Source organism: Nerophis ophidion, linkage group LG08 (genome assembly GCF_033978795.1).
Source record: "Nerophis ophidion isolate RoL-2023_Sa linkage group LG08, RoL_Noph_v1.0, whole genome shotgun sequence".
In the NCBI taxonomy this organism is placed as follows: Eukaryota; Metazoa; Chordata; class Actinopteri; order Syngnathiformes; family Syngnathidae; genus Nerophis; species Nerophis ophidion.
The window spans coordinates 27,079,921-27,102,206 of NC_084618.1; the positions used below are offsets into that span (position 1 = coordinate 27,079,921).

Sequence of the window (22,286 nt, forward strand, 5' to 3'; positions counted from 1 at the left end):
GGTCCGTCCCGATATTCAAAGTGGTCCTTGACACCATTTAATCTGACCCGCCACGTCATATAATGTGAACCGTCATTACATTAAAGTGGCCCGCCACATTATACATTGCGGTCTGTCCCAATATTTAAAGTGGTCCGTTACGTCCTTTAATGTAATTTGCCACATCATTTGTGATCTGCCATGTTATTCAAAGTGGTGGGCCACATCCTTTAATGTAGTCCGTCATGTCATATAATGTGGCACCTCACGTCATTTATTGTAGGCAGTCACCTCATAAATGTGGCCTGCCACGTAATTTTAAGTGGCCCACTACATAATTTAAATTGTCCAGCCACATTATTTACGGTGGTCCATCAACTCGTTGTGGTCTGCCACCTTATTTAACGTAGTCCATCATGTAATTTATTGTGGCCTACCATGTCACTCGATATGGTCTGCCATTATATTTAATGTATTCGCCCAGGTCATTTAAGGTGGTTGGCTACAGAATTCAAAGTAGCCCGCCATATCATTTAATGTTATTTGCCACATCGTTTAAGTGGCCCGCCCTGTCATATGTGGTCATTAATCGTAGTTTGTTGCGTCATTTATTTTGGCCTGCCATGTCGTATAATATGGTCCGTCACGTCATTTAAATGGTCTATAACGTCATCTAATCTGGCCCGCCACGTCATTTAATGTGGCCCACCATGTCATTCAATGTGATCTGCCACATCACTTAATGTAATCAGTCACGTCATTCAAAGTGGCCCAGCATGTCATTCAATGTAATCTGCCACATCATTTAATGTAGTCATTCAATATGGCCCAGCATGTCCTTCAATGGGTCCGTCACATCATACAATGCGGTTTGCCCCGTTATTCAAAGTGGTTCGTCATGTCATATAATTTGGCCCGTCGCACTGTTTAATGTGATCTGCCACGTAATTTCATGTAGTCAGTCACATCATGTCATTTAATGTGGCCCACCATGTCATAATGTGGTCTGTCACGTCATTCAATGTGGCCCACCATGTCATTCAATGTGGTCTGCCACGTCATTAATCGTAGTTTGTCGCGTCATTTATTTTGGCCTGCCATGTCGTATAATATGGTCCGTCGCGTCATTTAAATGGTCTATAACGTCATCTAATCTGGCTCGCCACGTCATTTAATGTGGTCTGTCATATCATTAAAAGGGCCCGCCACTTCATACAATGTGGTCCGTCCCGTCATTCAAAGTGGTCTATAACATCATTTAACCTGTCCCGCTACGTCGTATAATGTGGTCCGTCATTACATTAAATCGGCCCGCCACGTTATACAATGCAGTCTGTCCCGATATTCAAAGTGGTCCGTCACATCCTTTAATGTGATTTGCCATATCATTTGTGATCTGCCTCATCATTTAATATAGTCAGTCACAGTACGTCATTAATGTAGCCCACCATGTCATAATGTGGTATGTCAAGTCATTCAATGTGGCCCACCATGTCATTCAATGTGATCTGCCACGGCATTTAATGTCGTCAATCACGTCATTCACGGTGGCCCAGCATGTCATTCAATGTGGTCCGTCACATCATACAATGAGGTTCGTCCCGTTATTCAAAGTGGTCCGTCACGTCCTTTAAAGTGATCTGCCACATCATTTAACGAAGTCAGTCATGTTACGTCATTTAATGTGGCCCACCATATCATTCAATGTGATCTGCCACATCACTTAATGTAATCAGTCACGTCATTCAAAGTGGCCCAGCATGTCATTCAATGTGATCTGCCACATCATTTAATGTAGTCATTCAATATGGCCCAGCATGTCCTTCAATGTGGTCCGTCACATCATACAATGCGGTCTGTCCCGTTATTCAAAGTGGTTCGTCATGTCATATAATTTGGCCCGTCGCACTGTTTAATGTGATCTGCCACGTAATTTCATGTAGTCAGTCACATCATGTCATTTAATGTGGCCCACCATGTCATAATGTGGTCTGTCACGTCATTCAATGTGGCCCACCATGTCATTCAATGTGATTTACCACATCACTTCATGTAGTCAGTCACCTCATTCAACGTGGCCCAGCATGTCATTCACTGTGGTCCGTCACATCATACAATGCGGTCTGTCGCATTATTCAATGTGGCCCGTCACGTCATTTAATGTGATCTGCCTCATCATTTCACGTAGTCAGTCACATCATGTCATTTAACGTGGCCCACCATGTCATTCAATGCGATCTGCCACATCACTTAATGTAGCCAGACACGTCATTCAATGTGGCCCAACATGTCATTCAATGTGGTCCGTCACATCAGACAATGCGACTGTACCATTATACAAAGTGGTCCGTCACGTCATTTAATGTGATCTGCCACGTCATTTAACGTAGTCAGTCACATCATGTCATTTAATGTGGCCCACCATGTCATAAAGTGGTCTGTCACGTCATTCACCGTGGCCCACCATGTCATTCAATGTGATCTGCCACATCATTTAATGTAGTCATTCCTTGTGGCCCAGCATGTCCTTCAATCCGTCACATCATACAATGCGGTCTGTCCCGTTATTCAAAGTGGTCCGTCATGTCATATAATTTGGCCCGTCGCGTCGTTTAATGTGATCTGCCACATCATTTCACATAGTCAGTCACATCATGTCATTTAACGTGGCCCACCATGTCATTCAATGTGATCTGTCACATCACTTAATGTAGCCAGACACGCATTCAACGTGGACCGTCACATCATACAATCCGGTCTGTCCCGTTATTCAAAGTGGTCCATCATGTCATAATGTGGCCCGTTACGTCATTTAATGTGATTTGCCACATCACTTCATGTAGTCAGTCACATCATGTCATTAATTTGGCCCACCATGTCATAAAGAGGTCCGTCACATCATACAATGCGACTGTCCCGTTATTCAAAGTGGTCCGTGATGTCATATAATGTGGCCCGTCACGTCGTTTAATGTGATCTGTCACATCATTTCATGTAGTCAGTCACATCATGTCATTTAATGTGGCCCACCATGTCATAAAGAGGTCCGTCACATCATACAATGCGACTGTCCCATTATTCAAAGTGGTCCGTCATGTCATATAATGTGGCCCGTCATGTCATTTAATGTGATCTGCCACATCATTTAAGGTAGTCAGTCACATCATGTCATTTATTGTGGCCCACCATGTCATAAAGTGGTCTGTCACAAGCAAAAACATTTTTACCACTTATTTATCATAAAAAATACATAAATAGTGCTTTAAACTATGAAATCATATCAGATTATGTTGTATGGATCTTTGATTAACAACCTGAAATTAACTAATGCATTTCACCTACTTGTGCACTTTTTTACTCCAGACTTCCAAACTACTACTGGTAAAAGCAAAAAGGAAGAGCAATTAATCTTTTTGAAATATTTATTGCAGTAATCATCTGCAAATTTAACATCGACAAAAGTAAAACCAAAAATAAAGCACCCCTACATCTCTGGGTTCTTCTATATTATTTAATTTCCATTTATGGCAATGTGGCTAATCCTATTTCAGATACACAAAACTATAAAATATACACAAAACAATAAAGCCACAGTAGTAGAATAAATGAACAGCTGTTGTGTGTCTGTTCAGGGAATAATTTACTGAGAAGTAAACTGTAACGTCTCGTTTTCATTTTTGCAAAGTGGTCAATCACTCTGGACAGACATGGAAATATTACAGTAACTGTTATACAGTTGACCGGTGGTTCCCAACTGCTGGCTCCTGACATAAAAGTGTATTGTGTGTCATTTTCAGTGAGTCGCAGTCAGATGTGTGCATGAAAAAAAAAAGTTTAGGGAGAAAAAAATGAAATTGTGGCAACAAAACCTGATTATTTTAGCCTTTTTTCTAGTGACTATTAGTGAGTATTTTAGCAAAAGGCAAACCGACTAACAAGTTGGAGGAGGACTCAGGACAGACATGGAAATATATTTTTTAAAAATCTAAATGGGGCAACAAAACCCAATATTTTTAGCCATCTTTCTGAAAACAAATACAGAAATATTACTATTTTTTCTGGAAACAAAACCAGATGCTTTAGCTGTAGCTATTTTTCTGGTGACAAAACAAGATTATTTTAGTCAAAGTCGCAACGATTAACAAGACAAGTCTACTGTGCTATTTTTCTGTGAAATAAACTTGAATGATTTAAAAATGTGGCTCACGACTTGATATGGAAAAATGTTTTTCTTCCTGAAGATAAACCATTTGAGAAGCACTCAACTCACACATGCTTACTCCAAATCATCATTGATGCAGAGGTCCTGAGCAGAACCAGCAGACAATAACCAACATTATGTTTCATCTTCATTGGAAATTCCCCCGACAGCTCGTACAGCAAATGAATATGTTTGTCTTGATACAAGGAATAACGTTAGCAAACTTAGCATCAATTTAAGAATATTATGTTGCCTAGCTAGCTAGGACTTCACTTACATCTCTCATTCCTGCTGCTTCCTCTCTGCTGCGGGCGAATAACTTTCTGATATCCATCTAGGAGTTACAGTTTGAGTCAAATCAAAATCAAAATAATGTAATTAACAAATTGTTGTTGGCTAACGTTACCTACCTCAGCAGTGATTCGCATCGCCTCTCTCTCTCTCTTTCTCTCTCTCTCTCTCTCTTTCTCTACCGAAGTCTTGATCCACACGTGAATAAATTACCATATTAATTAGCCATGTGCTCACTGTTTCGTGGAGTGAATACAGTATCAAACAATTACCATACTAAATAGTATGTGCGCTGTTGTCTATGTTATGTAGACTTAAAACTCTGAAGCGTTTTCTTTTTTATTGGTGAAATTTTTACTGGGGCACTGCAGATCGACTGTGGGGCACAGGCCCCACTGAAATATGTCTGGCGACGCCCCTGGTGTACACCGCCTTCTGCCCGAATGCACCTGAGTGCCCCGTGACACTGTGAACGCCCCGTGAACCCGAACGGGACATGCAGTAGAAAATGAATGAATGGATGGATGGGCCTCAATATTGACACCCCTTCTTCTCAAATATTTCCTGTTACGCATTCCCCCACCCCTGTAGGAAGAACATATTTTGCACCCCCCCCCATTCTACACCGTGACTATAAATAGTAGGGGTGTGGGAAAAAATAGATCCGAATACGAATCGAATCGAATACGTTGTGCGATTCAGAATCGATTCTCATTTTTTTAAAATACCATAACAATTCAATCCAAAACCAAACCTGACCCAGCAACACTCAGAACTGCAATAAACAGAACAATTGAGAAGACACAAACACGACACAGAACAAACCAAAAGTAGTGAAACAAAAATTAATGTAATCAACAACAGTATCAATATTAGTTATAATTTCAGCATAGCAGTGATTAAAAATCCCTCATTGACATTATCATTAGACATTTAAAAAAAAAAGAACAATAGTGTCACAGTGGCTTACTCTTGCATCACATCTCATAAGCTTGACAACACACTGTGTCCAATGTTTTCACAAAGATAAAATAACTCATATTTTTGTTTTGTTTAATAGTTAAAACACATTTACATTATTGCAATCAGTTGATAAAACATTGTCCTTTACAATTATAAAAGCTTTTTTTTTTTTGAAAATCTACTACTCTGCTAGCATGTCAGCAGACTGGGGTAGATCCTGCTGAAATCCTATGTATTGAATGAATACAGAAACGTTTTGAATCGAAAAAATATTGTTTTTGAATCGAGAATCGAATCGAATCGAAAAAAATTGATATATCATCGAATCGTGACACCAAGAATCGACGTTGAATCGAATCGTGGGACACCCAAAGATTCACAGCCCTAATAAATAGTATAACTTGTCTATAAAATTGTTATAACTATACTTCTGCATAACATTGTAAGCTTATTAACAATAAAGGAAGCCTTTCCTCGTCTCCCACCGTGGTTACATACTCTTAATCTTATTCTGGTACGGCCCCGAGATCACACGCGCCTCACTACTGTTTGAGAAGGACTGCCTTAGGGGGATGCATACACATTATAGCACAACATGGCTAAATCTAACCCAAAAAAGAGCAAGACGTTTGTTCCAAAGAGAAGAAAATATTTGTCCGTGGTTTGGTTTTGCGGCAACCGGCGTGAAACAAACGACGGCACGCTGCAAAGTTTGTTTAAAAAAGGCAGCAGCCCAACAAACTTATTCCAGCATCTTAAATGGAAACATCCAGCTACTCTTTTACAAACAAAGTCTACTAAAAACTACACAAACTACCATATTGGGGGGGAAAAAAACGCAAAAGAGGTTGATTTGCACGTCGTTGAAGATGAAGCGCCCAAACAGTGGACGAGCCTGCGTTTACAGAGCATTTACAATTTGTTATGTTACAGCGTTATTCCAAAATGAAGGACATTTTTGTCCTCAAAATTCTTCACACAATACCTATAGGGAACCTATGGCTCTCGAGCCAGATGTGGCTATTTTGATGACTGCATCTGGCTCCCAGATAAATAATAGCTGACATTGCTTAACACGATAAGTAATGAATAAAAAGCGAATCATATTTTCATAGCGCTTTTCTCTAGTGACTCAAAGCGCTTTTACATAGTGAAACCCAATATCTAAGTTACATTCAAACCAGTGTAGGTGGCACTGGGAGCAGGTGGGTAAAGTGTCTTGCCCAAGGACACAACGGCAGTGACGAGGAAGGCGGAAGCGGGGATCGAACATGGAACCCTCAAGTTGCTGGCACGGCCACTCTACCAACCAAGCTATACCGCCCCAAAAAGAATAAGAGACATATTATACTTTAAAAATGTTGGTCTTACTTAAAAATGCACACATTTAGTTGTATTCAGTGTGATGTCATTGCGGCTTGTGCAGCCCTTTGAGACACTTGTGATTTAGGGCTGTATAAATAATCCTTGAATGATTGATTGACAGTGTTAAAAAAGATTATATGGCTCTCACGGAAATACTTTTTAAAATATTTGGCGTTCATGGCTCTGTCAGCTAAAAGGTTCCCGACTAAAGCAATACCCCATAGTGACATTGTGAAAAAAAGGTTTTAGATTTTTTTGCAAATTTATTACAAATAAAACGAAAAAATCACATGTGTGTATGTAAGTATCTCATTGTTATTTAATCGGTTTCTTTAAAAAGTGGGAAGGGAAAAAAAAACGTCAATTGAATTATTGGGAAAAAATGTAACATTTAATTTTTGGACCATATCGCCCAGGCCTAACTTAGTTTAGTCGCTGGTTATTTTGTTGCTCACTTTTCCAGAACCTGAGAAGAGACGTTGAGGAGCTGCGCAGGATGTTAAAGGAACTTCCAGCGGCCGCACCCACCCACACGCCGCAGCATGAGGTCACAGCGCCCCCTGGGGGTGAACTCACACAGTCCGACGCAGGCCAGACGCGCGACCCCTCGTATGACGACCTGCCAGTTGGTGAGTGGCGAGGGCGGAGATCAATCGCGTCCAATTATTTGTCGTCTTCATGCGTGACTCTGCTCTTTCCAGTGAGCATCACCGAGGACGAGGACGAAGACCAGGTACAGAAACCACTCACGCAATAAAATGACGAGTCAGCAAGCTAAATATCTACATCAGGGGTGTCAAACTCAAATACAAAGTGGGCCAAAATTCTAAACTGAACAAAGCCGCAGGCCAAAGTTGAACAACTTAACATTTTAATAGGGACCCAAACAAGTTTTGCATTGAATATTGAACAAGCAAGGCTTATATAACTTTATAGTGACATGCAAAATCGAGTTTTGTTGGTAGCGGGGGTGTATATTGTAGCGTCCCGGTAGAGTTAGTGCTGCAAAGGGTTCTGGGTATTTGTTCTTTTGTGTTTATGTTGTGTTACGGTGCGAATGTTCTCCCGAAATGTGTTTGTCATTCTTGTTTAGTGTGGGTTAACAGTGTGGTGTAACAGTGTTAAAGTTGTTTATACGGCCACCCTCAGTGTGACCTGTATGGCTGTTGACCAAGTATGCATTGACTTGTGTGTGTGTGTGTAGAAGCCGCATATATAATGTGACTGGGCCGACACGCTGTTTGTATGGAGGAAAAGCGGACGTGACGACATGTTGTAGAAGTGGATGTCAAAAGCAGTACCTTTGAGGCACGCCCCCAATATTGTTGTCCGGGTGGAAATTCGGGAGAATGGTTGCCCCGGGAGATTTTCGGGGGCGTGGGGGCACTGAAATTCGGGATTCTCCTGGTAAAATCGGGAGGGTTGGCAAGTATGAAAATTAGTGTTGAATACGGTGTATAATACCAGCGGGCCAGCTCTAATGTTAATTTATTATTGCCTCAAGGGCCAAATGAAATTAAACGGTGGGCCAGATTTGGCCCGCGGGCCAGAGTTTGACACCCATGATCTACATCATTGATTGATTGATTGAAACTTTTATCAGTAGATTGCAAAATACAGTACATATTCCATACAATTGACCACTAAATGGTAACACCCGAATAATTTTTTCCACCTGTTTTAGTCGGGGTCAAAACAAGTGTTTTGTAGTACAACTGAATTTTAGCACACTTCTGTACCTAATGTAGTGCCAGCATTTCCCAAACATTTGTTTAATCGTAGCAGTTTGCCAGAGAATAAGAAGACGTAGCAGCAGGGTTCCATGTTGCCAGCTCAGCAACTTTGGTGCCATATTTAGAGAGTATGTAGAGCAGGGGTGGGAAATTAATTTTTACCGGGGTCCGCATGAGCAACCCGAGCACTGCTGGAGGGCCACATGGACAATATTTCAATTTAATTTTGCTCAATGTTATTTTTGATATACCGTAAGATAAATAATAATAATAATTTAATTTAACTTTATACAAAAGCAGATTGCTTTTGATGGTTTTATTTTTAACAGTCTTACACAACACTTCCTGATGTATAATACAATGCAAAAATGTCAATTTCTGCACATGGTCTCTTTATCCTGCATCCTCTTTAAAAGGCCAACATTTTTCCCCGTCAGATTGTTGTCACACCTGCCAGCTTTTCCCATTTCAGTCCTAACATGTCCAAACACGCATTTACCTCTGTGAACAAGTCATTCCCTGTGGTTGTCCCTTTAATTGACTGCATGGCTGCCAGCTCCTCCGTGATTTGAAAGTCTGCAGTTATCCAGCGTGAGAAGATAAGCAGCTGGGCGGTGTCACGTAAATGCAAAGCCAGCGAAAAACAGTCAAAGTCGGCCGTTATGTTCTTCAGCTAAAGCTCCCAGTTTCCAGCGATGGCGTCAACCTGCCTCGTTACAGTGCGTCGGGAGAGTGACACGTTGTAAAATGCGCCCCTCTTCTCTGGGCATATCAGTGCAACAGAGTCCAATAAGCAGTCCTTAATAAAGTCTCCGTCGAAAATCGCTTTACTTTTTCTGGCGATTTTGTGAGAAATGACGAAACTTGTCCTGACGGCTGCCTCTCTGGGGGGTGTGAAGTTTGGCAAAAAGTCCTTGTTGGGTTTGCAGTTCTAACATCAACGCATCAACCTCCCTTGCGCGCTCTTCATCAGACAGATTCCGCTATTTTTCCTCGTGCTTTGTCGTGTAGTGGCGATTCAAATTATATTTTTTAAACATAGCAACCTGTGTACCACAAACTAAGCATACGGCTTTACCTTTAATTCTGTAAAGAAATACTTGGTAGTCCATATCTTGTGGAAAACACGGCATTCGTCATCAACTTTTTTTTAGGGTGAGCTGACATCTCGGGGTTTACCGGGCATCACTTGTTGCAAGTTGTCACTGTGCACCTTCACTCAGAGGTAACACACGGACATACGTCAATAAATAACACTTTTCAAAATAAAAGCAGCACAGTTGTATTGCCCACACGACATAGATGTTTTTTAAAATGTATTTTGTAATTTGTGATTGCCGCTTTTCACATTCACTCACAATCACGCACGCACATAAGTCCACATAGAAGTAAGACAAATAACAATTTTCAAAACAAAAGCTGCACCGTTGTATTGCACAATCGACAAAGATACTTTTTAAAATGTATTTTGGGATTTATGTTTGGCCTCACGCGGTTCGGATAGGGACTGCCCAGGTCTGATTTAGAGTCTACAGATACTTTGGGTGCAACAGTGAATTCATTTTGCTTTTTCACTAGAGAGCCTTCAGTCCAGTAAAGAAGGGTACCAAATTTTCATGTGGTATCCATGAAATATCAAATACAGGAAGTGTTTCTTGCCTGATGCATTCACAAGAAAGGGGAAGTATTTGCTGCAGGAACGTAGACCCAGACATGCAGGGCATCTTGAAAGGCGAGGTGTGGAAGTGTGCAAGACATGTCCTCGAGCGTGCGGCACAAGTCCACGGGCGTACGGAACACCTCCATGAAAGGTGTGGCACACGTTTACAAACAAGTGCCTCATGTCCGCAAAAGGTGAGTTGTGGATGTGTGCGGCACACGTCCTCAAACTTGTGGCACATGTTTACGGCCGTGTAGCTCAGCTGTTGGCTAGGAGTCATGACCAGCGACACTGCTAGAAAGACAAGAGTTTGGAGACACTCTTTACCTTCTCACTGAAATGCGTGCCGCACAAGTCCAGGCGTGTGGAACCCAGCCTTTGGCTAGGCGGAATCATGAGTAACAACAGTGCAAAAACACACAGACACACTTCGACAAGAGTACCGCACACCTCCAAGAGCGTGCTGGACATGTCCACCAGCGAGTGGCACACGTCCACGGGTGTGCAGCCCAACCTTTGGCTAGTAGTAGCAGTGTTTCCCCCAGAAAATGTGTTGGTTAGGGTGGTGTCTCTCTCCATGCGCTCTGAATACGCACTGCTGATTGGCTGTTACCGTTCTGCGTGTAACCAGTCAGATGGTTGTGTGGGTGGGATAATGCTGGGAGCTTCAAAGATTACTGACAGAGACAGAACAAAGCGGAGCAGCTTGTTAAGACTTTAGCTTAGGCGGCGGCTCTTTAGTGGTAAGGCGGCCACCATAGCAACAAAGCGCTGCGGGAAACCCTGAGTAGTCATGATTAGCAACAGTGCAAAAACACGTCCGATAGAGTGCAACACACCTCCACAAGTGTGCTGCTCCCCTCTATGAGTGTGCGGCACTTAGCCACGAGTGCAGCCCTGCATTTTACTAGCAGGAGTTTTGACTAGAGACATCTCTTCGGTTGTTTGTTTTACCTTCCCCCACATCTACCAGCGTCCGATACACGTCCATGGCCATGCCGCGAACATCCTTAAAACCTCTAAAGGCTTAGTGGCCACATGCGTGGACAGCACCTTTTAATTCTTATTTCCACAATTGTGTATACACTACTAAATTGGGGTCTTCTGGCTGCTTGTGTGGACACTAATACTGCCATCTGGTGGAGTCAGAAGAGTATAACATACAATGGAATTTAGGGGGAAAAAAGTGAAAAATAAAAATTAGCATGTCACTAAACATGAAGTACTCATTTGTTACTCAAGTACATCATATCAAAAGATGATTCTTAGTTTTTTTAGTCAAATAGCACAGAGAAATAAAAAAAAAGCATGTAAACAAACAGCTTGGGCCATCCATTTTTCCAACCATTTTCTACCGCTTATTCCCTTCGGAGTCGCTGTAGCCTATCCCAGCTACAATCGGGCGGAAGGAGGCGTACACCTTGGACTAGTTGCCACCTCATCGCAGGGCCAGCTTGGGCCTTAAGAGGTTAATAAGCATGTGGGTCAGGTTCACGGGAGTGCGGCACAAATCTACAAGTGTGCAGCCCAGCCTTCGGCTCGTAGGTGTCTTGAGTAACGACAGTGCAAAGACACACGTCCACAAGTGTCGCACACCTCCACGAGCTGTCCACCAGCGTGCGGCACATGTCCACACAACAACTGTCTTTGGCAAGTAGAGGTTATGACTTGCAACCGTGCAAAGACATGTTGGCACTTGTCCACTAGAGTGCAACACGCCTCTACGAGGATGCGACACATGTCCACAGACCAGCCTTTAACTAGCAGGAGTCATGTCTAGCGACAGTGCTAAGAAAACAGAGCTTCACTTTTCCGCCGAGTCTACACGGGTCTACAAAGTCCATCTCTTAGATAAAGGACTTGGTCAATTATGCAGATTAGCTCTAGACACAGCCATAACTAGATTGCAGTTCCATGGGAAAGGTATGAGCGCCAAATTGAAGGTAAATCCCTTGACATGTTGTCTGCTTGCTCCGCAGCCGGTGCTGTCATGCCGTCACTGCCTGGAAAGTTTCCCGGGGATGTCTCGGGCGGAGGTGGAGGAACACGAGCGCAACCACCAGGTGTGTCCTTTCTGTACGCTCATCTGCGACAACATGGAGCAGTCGGTGTTTGAAGACCACGTCTACAGCCACGAAATGTGACGTCAGAACAAAAGGGCTTGACAAACGTTTGCAGTGGAACGGGAATCTCCAGAACACCAGGGATTGTTTATTCAAAGGGTCTTAATGAAATCACGACATATTTCTATTTTGGATAATTTATCTATTGACATAAAAATAAAAATAAACCTTCTTCTTTCAAAAGTTGTCGCTCATTTACATGTTCTGTACAGCGAGCGTGATCACGGGCTCATCTGATTGGCCTCATCGGGTGTGACATCACGGGAGGTGAGCTCGGTGAAGAGAGCAGGCAACCAGTACTGAGGCTCGCCCGACGCCTGAGAGTCCAACCAGGCCAGGCCCTCCTTCAGCAGGTGGTCCTGTGGGGGAGGGTAATTAGGGGGCTGCTACAATAAGACTTTGATGTGTTCATTGCTACATTGCACTTTTTTAGGAGTTTTGTCGATCATTCACAATCCTTTTCTAAAACAGGTTTTTATTTTACATTACTACATTCTATGTCGTAAATAAACACTAGCAAAAGTCAGCTAACAATGGATTGCTCTATTCCGCCTACAAATCGCTCTAAGAAAGATGAAAAAAACCTCAATCATGGTTTTATATACACACTTTAGGTATATATGTTATGCAGTAACATTCATAATAGCATATCATATTTTCATATTTAGCTCCTTTTAAGCATACGGCGGCGTATTAATTTCACAGACCCATCACAATGTCCACTTTTCCCTTTAACAATATCAACACCACTAATCATGGCAGACTTGATGAGACAACAAAGACTACTTTGGGACAGATGATACAGAAAAATGAGGATGATCTATATGTTTTCCAAGCTGTGTGCTAAACAGATGCAGCTTTAGTGAAACACTAAGCATCATGTAGCAGTATTGCCAAGTGCTGAACAAGATATACAAACTATCAACATAATAAAACAATCACTTACTGTACGATGTCCGCTCTCACTGGGGTAAAGACTGATGGGATGTTTATGTCGTACCCTTTATATGACCAATTACTGTATTTTCCAGAGTTTATAGCGCACCCGTATACAAGCTACACCCACTAAATAATACATTTTAAAAATTCCATATATAAGCCGCACTGTACTATAAGTCGCAGATATATATAGTATGTTGTGAAATTAACTATTTACAGATGCATTTTGTAAATATTTATTTACATACCTTGATTGTTTCCATTGTAAATATTTATTTACATACCTTGATTGTTTCCAAACGGTGTTTTTAACACAGCAGTAAAACGGCTGATCCAACAAAACTGAAGTCATCGTCATGGACCCGTTAGCTGCAAAAGCTAGCTCTCCAAGCAGTTAAACAGATTCAATAATTCTGCGGTGACGTTTTGGTAAATTTACTGAAGAATTTGTGAAACTGAAACAATGCCATTGTAAGGTAATAATACTAACACAGACACTTGTAAACGTGTTAGCATATTAGCCGATGCCACGACGCTACCTTCGTTACATTACGATAGCCCGTACAAATATGCATGAAAACACTCCTACAGACATCACTCGTGAGATGCTTTAGTAAGTATGAATTATTTTAGTTCTAATTATAAAACTTAGAAAACGTTGCTTTTAGTGATGAATGACGAATCCATACAAGTAGAAACTCTATGGAAGGTTAAAAGACAGAACGGCACTTCTACTTCCGGTTGAAAGCTCTAAAAAGAGCAGTGCAGCAATGAGCCAACTTGTGAAGTGAAGTGAATTATATTTATATAGCGCTTTTTCTCTAGTGACTCAAAGCGCTTTACATAGTGAAACCCAATATCTAATTTTTACATTTAAACTAGTGTGGGTGGCACTGGGAGCAGGTGGGTAAAGTGTCTTACCCAAGGACACAACAGCAGTGATTAGGATGGCTGAAGCGCGGGTCGAACCTGCAACCCTCATGTTGCTGGCACAGCCGCTCTACCAACCGAGCTATACCAAGCTATAACTTGTCCAAAAGATGGCGCCATAGCACAAACGATAACACACTTATTCAGTATCTTTGCTTCTTTTTATTTTTTTACTATTTGCATTATGGCTGTCAGCGAAAAAAAAATCCACGAATTAGCCGCACCGTTTTATAAGCCGCAGAGAGTGTAGTAAAAATGTAGCAGTTTACAATATGGAATATGCGGTAATCCTAATTCTCAAACAGAAAAAAAAAAATGGTGACAGAACGGCACTTCTACTTCCGGTTTAAAGCTCTAAAAAGAAGAGCAGTGCAGCAATGAGCCATCTTGTCCAAAAGATGGCTCCATAGCACAAATGATTACACACTTATTCAGTTTCTTTGCTTCTTCTTTTTTTTTTTTTTTACTATTTGCATTACGGCCGTCAGCGGGAAAAAAAATCCATGAATTAGCCGCACCGTTTTATAAGCCGCAGAGAGTGTAGTAAAAATGTAGCAGTGTACACTATGAAATTTGCGGTAATCCTAATTCTCAAACAGGTAAAAAAAAAATATTGGTGAGGCAAACAAGCGTCTTTTCTCATCATCTGCGGGTCTGAGTTGGATGTCAAAGTTAACCAACTTGTGGGTTTATTTCCACAACCTTCTACTATCCAGGTGAGAGACATGATTTATTATCTAGAATCAACACTTATTAACGCAGAGGCGATGCATCATAAACTAGTTAGCGCTCTTAGAGCACGGCGCCGCTAAAAGTAGTTCCTCTGTGTTAGCGCTTACAATAATATCAATAATATTTGGTAAATATTCAGGTCAAGAGATCTAAATGGAATATTGTTGCCACTTTTTGGAGGTTTTTTTAGAGGGCTTTATGGACGGAATACTGTACTCCTTTTAGCTGCATTGTTAGCCACCTGGTATTTGCCATATTTTAAGACTTAGAATGCATTAAAAAATAGGCAAAATGATAGGTAAAATTCCCAAAAAAATGCAAATCCCCTTTAAGAGCATGCACTGGCTTTTAGCTGGAGGTCTGGACCAGGAGGGTGAGGACCAGCGGTGCCTATATTATTAGCGTTTTACCATTGACAGTGTGCACTCACCAGGACGTGACACGCTCGCTCCTTCTCCCACTTGAGGTTGCTCTTGATCTCGCCGACGGTCACGTAGCCTTTTTTCTGCACGGCCAAGACCACAGCGTCAGGTTTGTCCCGCAACAAAGAAGAAATCCACAGTTACCTCGGCCAGTTGCAGAACCACCGTGTGGTCCATGTTGAGTTCCGCCGGCACCGACTGCACCAGGTAGGAGCCGCCGACCGGAATCATCCCGAAGCCGCTGCCCATGACCTTGAGTTTCTTGATGGCCCTCACCAGGTCGTCCCTGGCAGACAACACGCCGTCAACGCTTCTGTTCCTCCAGCTGAGGCCAGGACCTTCTAGTCTTACTCACTGGCTCACGTCCTGTGCGTATTTGCCGCGTCCTTTCAGCACCCTGAGGTGGAGTTCGTCCAGCGTGATGAGCCCTGGCGGAAGACGCCACATTCCGACCGTCGGTCACGTGTAAGAGGCCGAGTGGTCGCATGACTCACCTCCGTTGCGGTGTTTGAGTGCCAAGCAGACCTCGATGATCTGGACGCCGAGCTCGTAGTAGAAGTCGCCCACTCCCAGCATCTCTGACCAGAACCCTTTGCCAGCTGAGAGTCAAGAGTCACAAAGTCAGATTAAAAACGTGACAAAACTTAAAGGCCTACTGAAATAAGATTTTCTTATTCAAACGGGGATGGCAGGTCCATTCTATGTGTCATACTTGATCATTTCGCGATATTGCCATATTTTTGCTTAAAGGATTTAGTAGAGAACATCAACGATAAAGTTCGCAACTTTTGGTCGCTAATAAAAAAGCCTTGCCTGTACCGGAAGGAGCAGACAATGACGTAACCCGTGTGAGGGCTCCTCACATTGTTTATAATGGGAGCCTCCAACAAAAAGAGCTATTCGGACCGAGAAAACAACAATTTCCCCATTAATTTGAGCGAGAATGAAAGATTTGTTGCTGAGGATATTGATAGCAAAGGACTAGAAAAAAATTAAAAATAAAAATAAAGTTAAAAAAAAAAAGGCGATTGCATTGTGAGCGATTCAGATGTTTTTAGACACATTTACTAGGATAATTCTGGGAAATCCCTTATCTTTCTATTGTGTTGCTAGTGTTTTAGTGCGTTAAATAGTACTTTATAGTCGGAGAGGTGTGTCCACGGGTGTGTTGACGCCAGTGTCTGAGGGAAGTCACGGCAGCTGCATGGACGGCGCAAGCTCCGCAGATCTCCGGTATGAGGCGACTTTTTACCACAATTTTCTCACCGAAACCTGCCGGTTGACAATTGGTCGGGATCCTTGTTCGCTTGACCGCTCTGATCCATAGTAAAGCTTCACCTCCGGGGAATTTTAAACGAAGAAACACTGTGTGTTTGTGTGGCTAAAGGCTAAACCTTCCCACCTCCATCTTTCTACTTTGACTTATCCATTATTAATTGAACAAATTGCAAAAGAATCAGCAACACAGATGTACAAAATACTGTACATCTGTGACGCGTCATCATACGTGTCATCATTCCGCGACGTTTTAAACAGGAAACTCCGCGGGAAAATTAAAATTGTAATTTAGTAAACTAAACCGGCCGTATTGGCATGTGTTGCAATGTTAGTATTTCATCATTGATATATAATCTATCAGACTGCGTGGTCGGTAGTAGTGGGTTTCAGTAGGCCTTTAATGTGTGGTAATTAGAGATGGGCCGATTATAAACACCTATATTTGGCATTTTAACATTTATCAATTTTTTTTAATCAGTATTTGCCTTTTTTTTTTTTACAACTAAAATAGAACTACATCAGCGCATACAATATACATACATATGATACCAGTATTTAGTATTTTTAAAAATCAATCATTGGTGAAATAGATAAATAATAAGCTTGCTCTGCATTAGAAAAGTTCCCTTTTTGCTGGAGCCCAAATTTCTATTTCTTTAATTAATTTAAGAATAAATAGCACTCTCATTGTCAATAATTCACCCCAAACAGGGCATTTATTTGAGTTCTTGCGACCGCGACCGCCCCCTTTCTCTCCTTCTTGCAGTGCTGGTCGCCTCTGGTTACAATTCAAAACCTCCCATTTTTGCCAGGAAGTCCAGTTTTTGTCCTTCTTTCCTGGTGTATTACCGGTCCTGTTTTGGCTACTGCCGCGATAGAGTTGCTCGACAAGCGTCTGTCCATAACACTCAGAGCGTGGCCTCACTAAAGAAGCGCCACAAGTTTCATGATCAATCAAATAAAAACGTGACAGAAATGGACGGACATGAAGACAGCAGAAAGGATATCTCTGCCAAAAATGCAAATTTTGTGGAAATATCTTGAAAAATATGAGATGATTATATAAGTAAAAAGAGCAGGCATCAGCTCACACATTCTCATGCTTTCTGTAACATCCAGGAAGAAATTATGTCAGTCATTCTGAAAAATGTCTCAACTTTAATCTATGTGAAGGAGCCCAGAATTGTTTTTATTTAAATGTTGACAATATTTGAAAACCTTACAATGTATTAAATCCATAAAGTGTTATAAAATGCTATAACATGGAGTAAATGAGTTATTGTGATGTTAAGAAATGTCATATTTCGACCAATTTTCCGGGATGTTCCATATTTTGAAATAAAACGGTGCACCTCTTAGACACACATAATAAAGATGTTTGATGTGTTTTGCTGCTAAATTAAACACAACATCAAACATTATGTCACGACTGGTCCCACCTTTCCTAAAAAATAATAAAAAAGAACTTAAAGCCTTGTCCAGATGCTTACTGACATATATAATATTTATGTTTAAATAACTTAAATAACTCTAAATATCACTTGTCGGCCTCCACAACTGCTAATAATTGGTATGGACCCTGAAAAAAACATAATTTGTTGAAATATTATTTTTCACGGCGGCTCTCACAGGCAAGCGGGTCGACTCCGATGGTGGCGCACATCTCCTGAAACTGGACCCTAAACTGAGAATTCTTGCGGATTTCCTGTTTGTGTTTGCTGGCAAACTCCTCCAGGTTGGACTTGAAGGTGTCCAGCTGCTTGGACATCTGCAGGAGAAAGACAACATTTGTTTTGAAGGCTTCAGAGAGGAACCGGAAGCATCACACAAGCCAACAAAGCTGGCCACCCTCCTTTGTCCTTTCACATCCTGTTTTTATCTCGCGCAAAAAAAACTGCTTGGCCGCTCGGCAACATTCAGCTAAAACATCCCCATAACACGCGTCCTGTGGTCTGTAAAAAGTCGGCCTTTCAAAATAAAAGCATCACTGCACAGGTAGAAATGGTGACAAAGGGTCATGTGATTTAATCAAAAATACGGCACAGAGGTGATGGACATGAAGACAACCGCTTGTTTCTTGTTGACGTCGCAAATGGCGATCTTTGCTGTGTGCTCCGTGAAATCATTGCGCTCAGAAAATAACTTTGGACGTGCTTAAAATGAGCAAACAGTGTGAGTATTACATGTTTTTATGACTGTGCCTATTACTACAATACATACACACTTACAGCATGTAAATAAAACCTTGTTGGAAGTTTTTCTTTTATTACCTGCATTGTATGTCGCCTCTTGCTAGCAATTTTTTACAATTTAGAATCTACAAGATGTGAGTGTTTGTCTCATATAAGGATTGTGGATGATGGGCAAAGTTACAAATAAAGTATAGTTGCTCTTTAAAATTAGGTGTATAGTAATGTGCTACATTTACTACTTAGTTACTGAACTAACTTTTTGGATTAATTGTACTCGTTACGGTAGTTTTTATGCAACAAACTTTTTACTTTTCCTTGAGTATTTTTCTGACGATGAAACTACTTTTATTTTGTTACATTATGTTTCACTCTGATCGCGCTAATTAATTGTATAGTCATGATATTTATTTATAATCTATTGATTGAGGTAGGGCAAGGCGATATGGCTGAAAACTGTATCACAATATAAGTGTTTTACATTGACCGGTATCCATAATTGATATTTTTTATGACCTATGGAGAGTAAGGAGCAGAAAATAAAGATATGAAATGTAAATATTGTTATTTTAATGTAACAGTCCTCTGATTATAATCCATTAGCTATCAAGGCAGAAAGGAAATGTCAACAGACCCAACACAACCATGGAAAACACTCAAACAAACAAAATAGTAAAATCACATTGAACCCTTAATAAGCTCTTAATATAAAGGTGCAAAAATAAGGAATATGTAAAAAATGCTTAATTAAGTGAAAAAAAAAATAGTGCAAAGTGTGAAAATGTAAACCTAAGAACTATTTTCTGTATAAGTTGTAAGTTGGTCTGTTATTCTCATTTAAATATGGAAAGGAACGTATGTTATACAGTAATCATTATTCAAATAGTATTGGACTAATTTAGTAATATTTTAAAGTAGCACACTTGTTATACTTTTTAATGTATTTATTTATACAGTCCGCCACCATATACCCAAATAGGCAACGGACGAGGGTTGAAAAGAAAGGAAGTGGGCGTGGCTAAGGACTACGGCCCCTTTGAAAAAATCTGAAAAAAGTGCCATACTGTCCAGGTGACTTTTCCTCTTTTATCCACAATTTCTTCATTTTGACTTACTCTTCTCAATCGATGCACAAAATCAACCGTGAGACAACAAGATGGCGAAACCGAAATTAATAGTATATACGGTAACCAGATTGTCACCTGAGTGTCACTCCCACTGATTAGTGATCACCTGCTCAGTTACCAGAGTGCTCGTGACTCCCCTCACCCCCAAAATTATGTATATCAAACCATCCATCCATCCATTTTCTACCGCTTGTTCCGTTCGGGGTCGCGGGGGGTTCGCTGGGGCCTATCTCAGCTGCATTCGGGCGGAAGGTGCGGTACACCCTGGACAAGTCACCATTTCATCGCAGGGCCAACACAGATAGACAAACAACATTCACAATCACATTCACACACTAGGGCCAATTTAGTGTTGCCAACCAACCTATCCCCAGGTGCATGTCTTCGGAAGTGGGAGGAAGTCGGAGTACCCGGAGGAAACCCACGCAGTCACGGGGAGAACATGCAAACTCCACACAGAAAGCCTCGAGCCAGGGATTGAACCCAGGACAACTCAGGACCTTCGTATTGTGAGGCAGATGCACTAACCCCTGCTTCACCGTGCTGCCCCCTATATTTATATATATTTATATATATGTATCGAAACAATTTTTTTTAAATATCACTTGTGTTTATGGCGATGTATAACAATATTGTTTTATCGGCCTAGCCTTTTTTACCAGAATTGTTAGTCGCCTCGTGCTAGCAATTTTTTAATATTTAGATTTAGAATATATAAATAAAAAAGACGTGTGTTGTTGTCTCACATGAGGATTGTGAATGACAGAAAAAATTGGGGAGAAATAAAGTGCAGTTTTCCTTTAAGCAGAGGTTTTCTCGTTAAATTTACAAATATGTAACTTCTTGGATATGCTATGTAGTGTCTGTCTCTGGCACACACACCAACTAGGATTCTAGTGCAAGTACCAATACAAATAGCTCCTGAATGAATCAAAACTTTCTCACCATTTCTCAGTACTTTTAGTTATAAATGATAAATGGGTTGTACTTGTATAGCACTTTTCTACCTTCAAGGTACTCAAAGCGCTTTGACACTACTTCCACATTTACCCATTCACACACACATTCAGACACTTGATGGAGGGAGCTGCCATGCAAGGCGCTAACCCGCACCCATCAGGAGCAAGGGTGAAGTGTCTTGCTCAGGACACAACGGACGTGACGAGGTTGGTATTAGGTGGGGATTGAACCAGGGACACTCGGGTTGCGCACGGCCAGTCTTCCACTGCACCACGCCGTACCTCGTTGTTTCACTATATGTGGTATCTGAGCCGAGGATGTCGCTGTGGCTTGTACAGCCCTTTGAGACATTTGTGATTAAGTGCTATATAAATACACATCGATTGATTGATAAATAATTTAGTACTTTTTGCTTTTACTTGAGTATCATTTTTGACTACTGGTTAAAAAAAAAAGCACAAATAAAAGTGAACTTGCCTGAATTAGTTGATCCTCTGCCAGGACATTTCCTCTTTCTTTATATTTTGCCTGAAAAGAAAAACAGAAATGTGAACTGTCAACAATGGAGACGTTTTCATTATTTATTTTTATTTACCTCTGCTAACTTCTTTTTGGCAATAGCGCCCGCACCGACGCCCCTCCGATGCATTCTGCTGCTGCTTGTTTGACGTAAATTCAAATAAAAAGAATAATGTACAAAAAGTTGACAGGTTTTAACGCTGCTAACGAAGCTAAGCTAATGCTATGTTTATATCCGCATATGTAAGCAATTCTTTTTTGACCACCACGTATTCCACTTTTAGCATGTAAATTATCCTAGATTCTGCATACCAGAGTAACGATATAAAGTATCATTAAAATCCGTCATTTTATTTGAGAAAAGATCAGTTCTAAATGGAGAGGTTTTGGCTACTTCCGTGCTGCTGCTCCATTCTGGTTGTTTGCTTGCAACACTGCCCTCTAGAGGATTGGAGAGTATAGCAGCCCTGTTTGTGTGAGTTATTGCATAATTTTATCGTGGGAACTGCAATATATATATTATTATTACCGCACCGATTATTAGGGATACAACAATTCAGATTATAGCTGTTTGAAATGCATATACGTATGTCTAATTGAAATGTGAATGAATTTCACGTACTGATAATTGAATATATATAAAAAAAATGTTATTGTATGGCAGAATTATTCCCCATCATTATAGTGGATTTATTTATCAAAATCTATTTTGGGTTGTTTCTAAGGAAGCCTTTTCCCGCCACAAAAAAATACTCCAATGAAAAATCAAAATGATCCATCCATCCATTTTCTTGATTGATTGGTTGATTGATTGATTGATTGATTGATTGGGCCTTTTATTAGTAGATTGCACAGTAGAGTACATATGCCGTACA

General features: G+C 41.0%; 2 protein-coding genes across 4 annotated transcripts in view; one reads left to right on the top strand and one right to left on the bottom strand.

Annotated features, from left to right (window-relative positions):
- Nucleotides 1–12,498, top strand: part of calcoco2 (calcium binding and coiled-coil domain 2) — a 28,720-nt gene extending 16,222 nt beyond the window's left edge. For all 3 annotated transcript variants that reach the window (XM_061908146.1, XM_061908147.1, XM_061908148.1), the window contains exons 9-11: nucleotides 7,263–7,428; nucleotides 7,501–7,532; nucleotides 12,172–12,498. In XM_061908146.1, the coding sequence (XP_061764130.1) occupies nucleotides 7,263–7,428; nucleotides 7,501–7,532; nucleotides 12,172–12,336 (363 nt within the window). In that variant the 3' untranslated portion in view covers nucleotides 12,337–12,498. The remainder of the gene's footprint in view (nucleotides 1–7,262; nucleotides 7,429–7,500; nucleotides 7,533–12,171) is intronic.
- Nucleotides 12,364–21,851, bottom strand: snf8 (SNF8 subunit of ESCRT-II). The gene is made up of 8 exons (XM_061908149.1): nucleotides 21,488–21,851; nucleotides 21,370–21,420; nucleotides 18,246–18,384; nucleotides 15,833–15,937; nucleotides 15,694–15,766; nucleotides 15,483–15,624; nucleotides 15,347–15,421; nucleotides 12,364–12,674 (listed from the first exon to the last, which is right to left on the bottom strand). The coding sequence occupies exons 1-8, from the start codon at nucleotides 21,539–21,541 to the stop codon at nucleotides 12,537–12,539; spliced, it is 777 nt and encodes a 258-aa protein (XP_061764133.1). The 5' UTR covers nucleotides 21,542–21,851; the 3' UTR covers nucleotides 12,364–12,536.
- Between the last annotated feature and the right edge of the window lie 435 nt (nucleotides 21,852–22,286).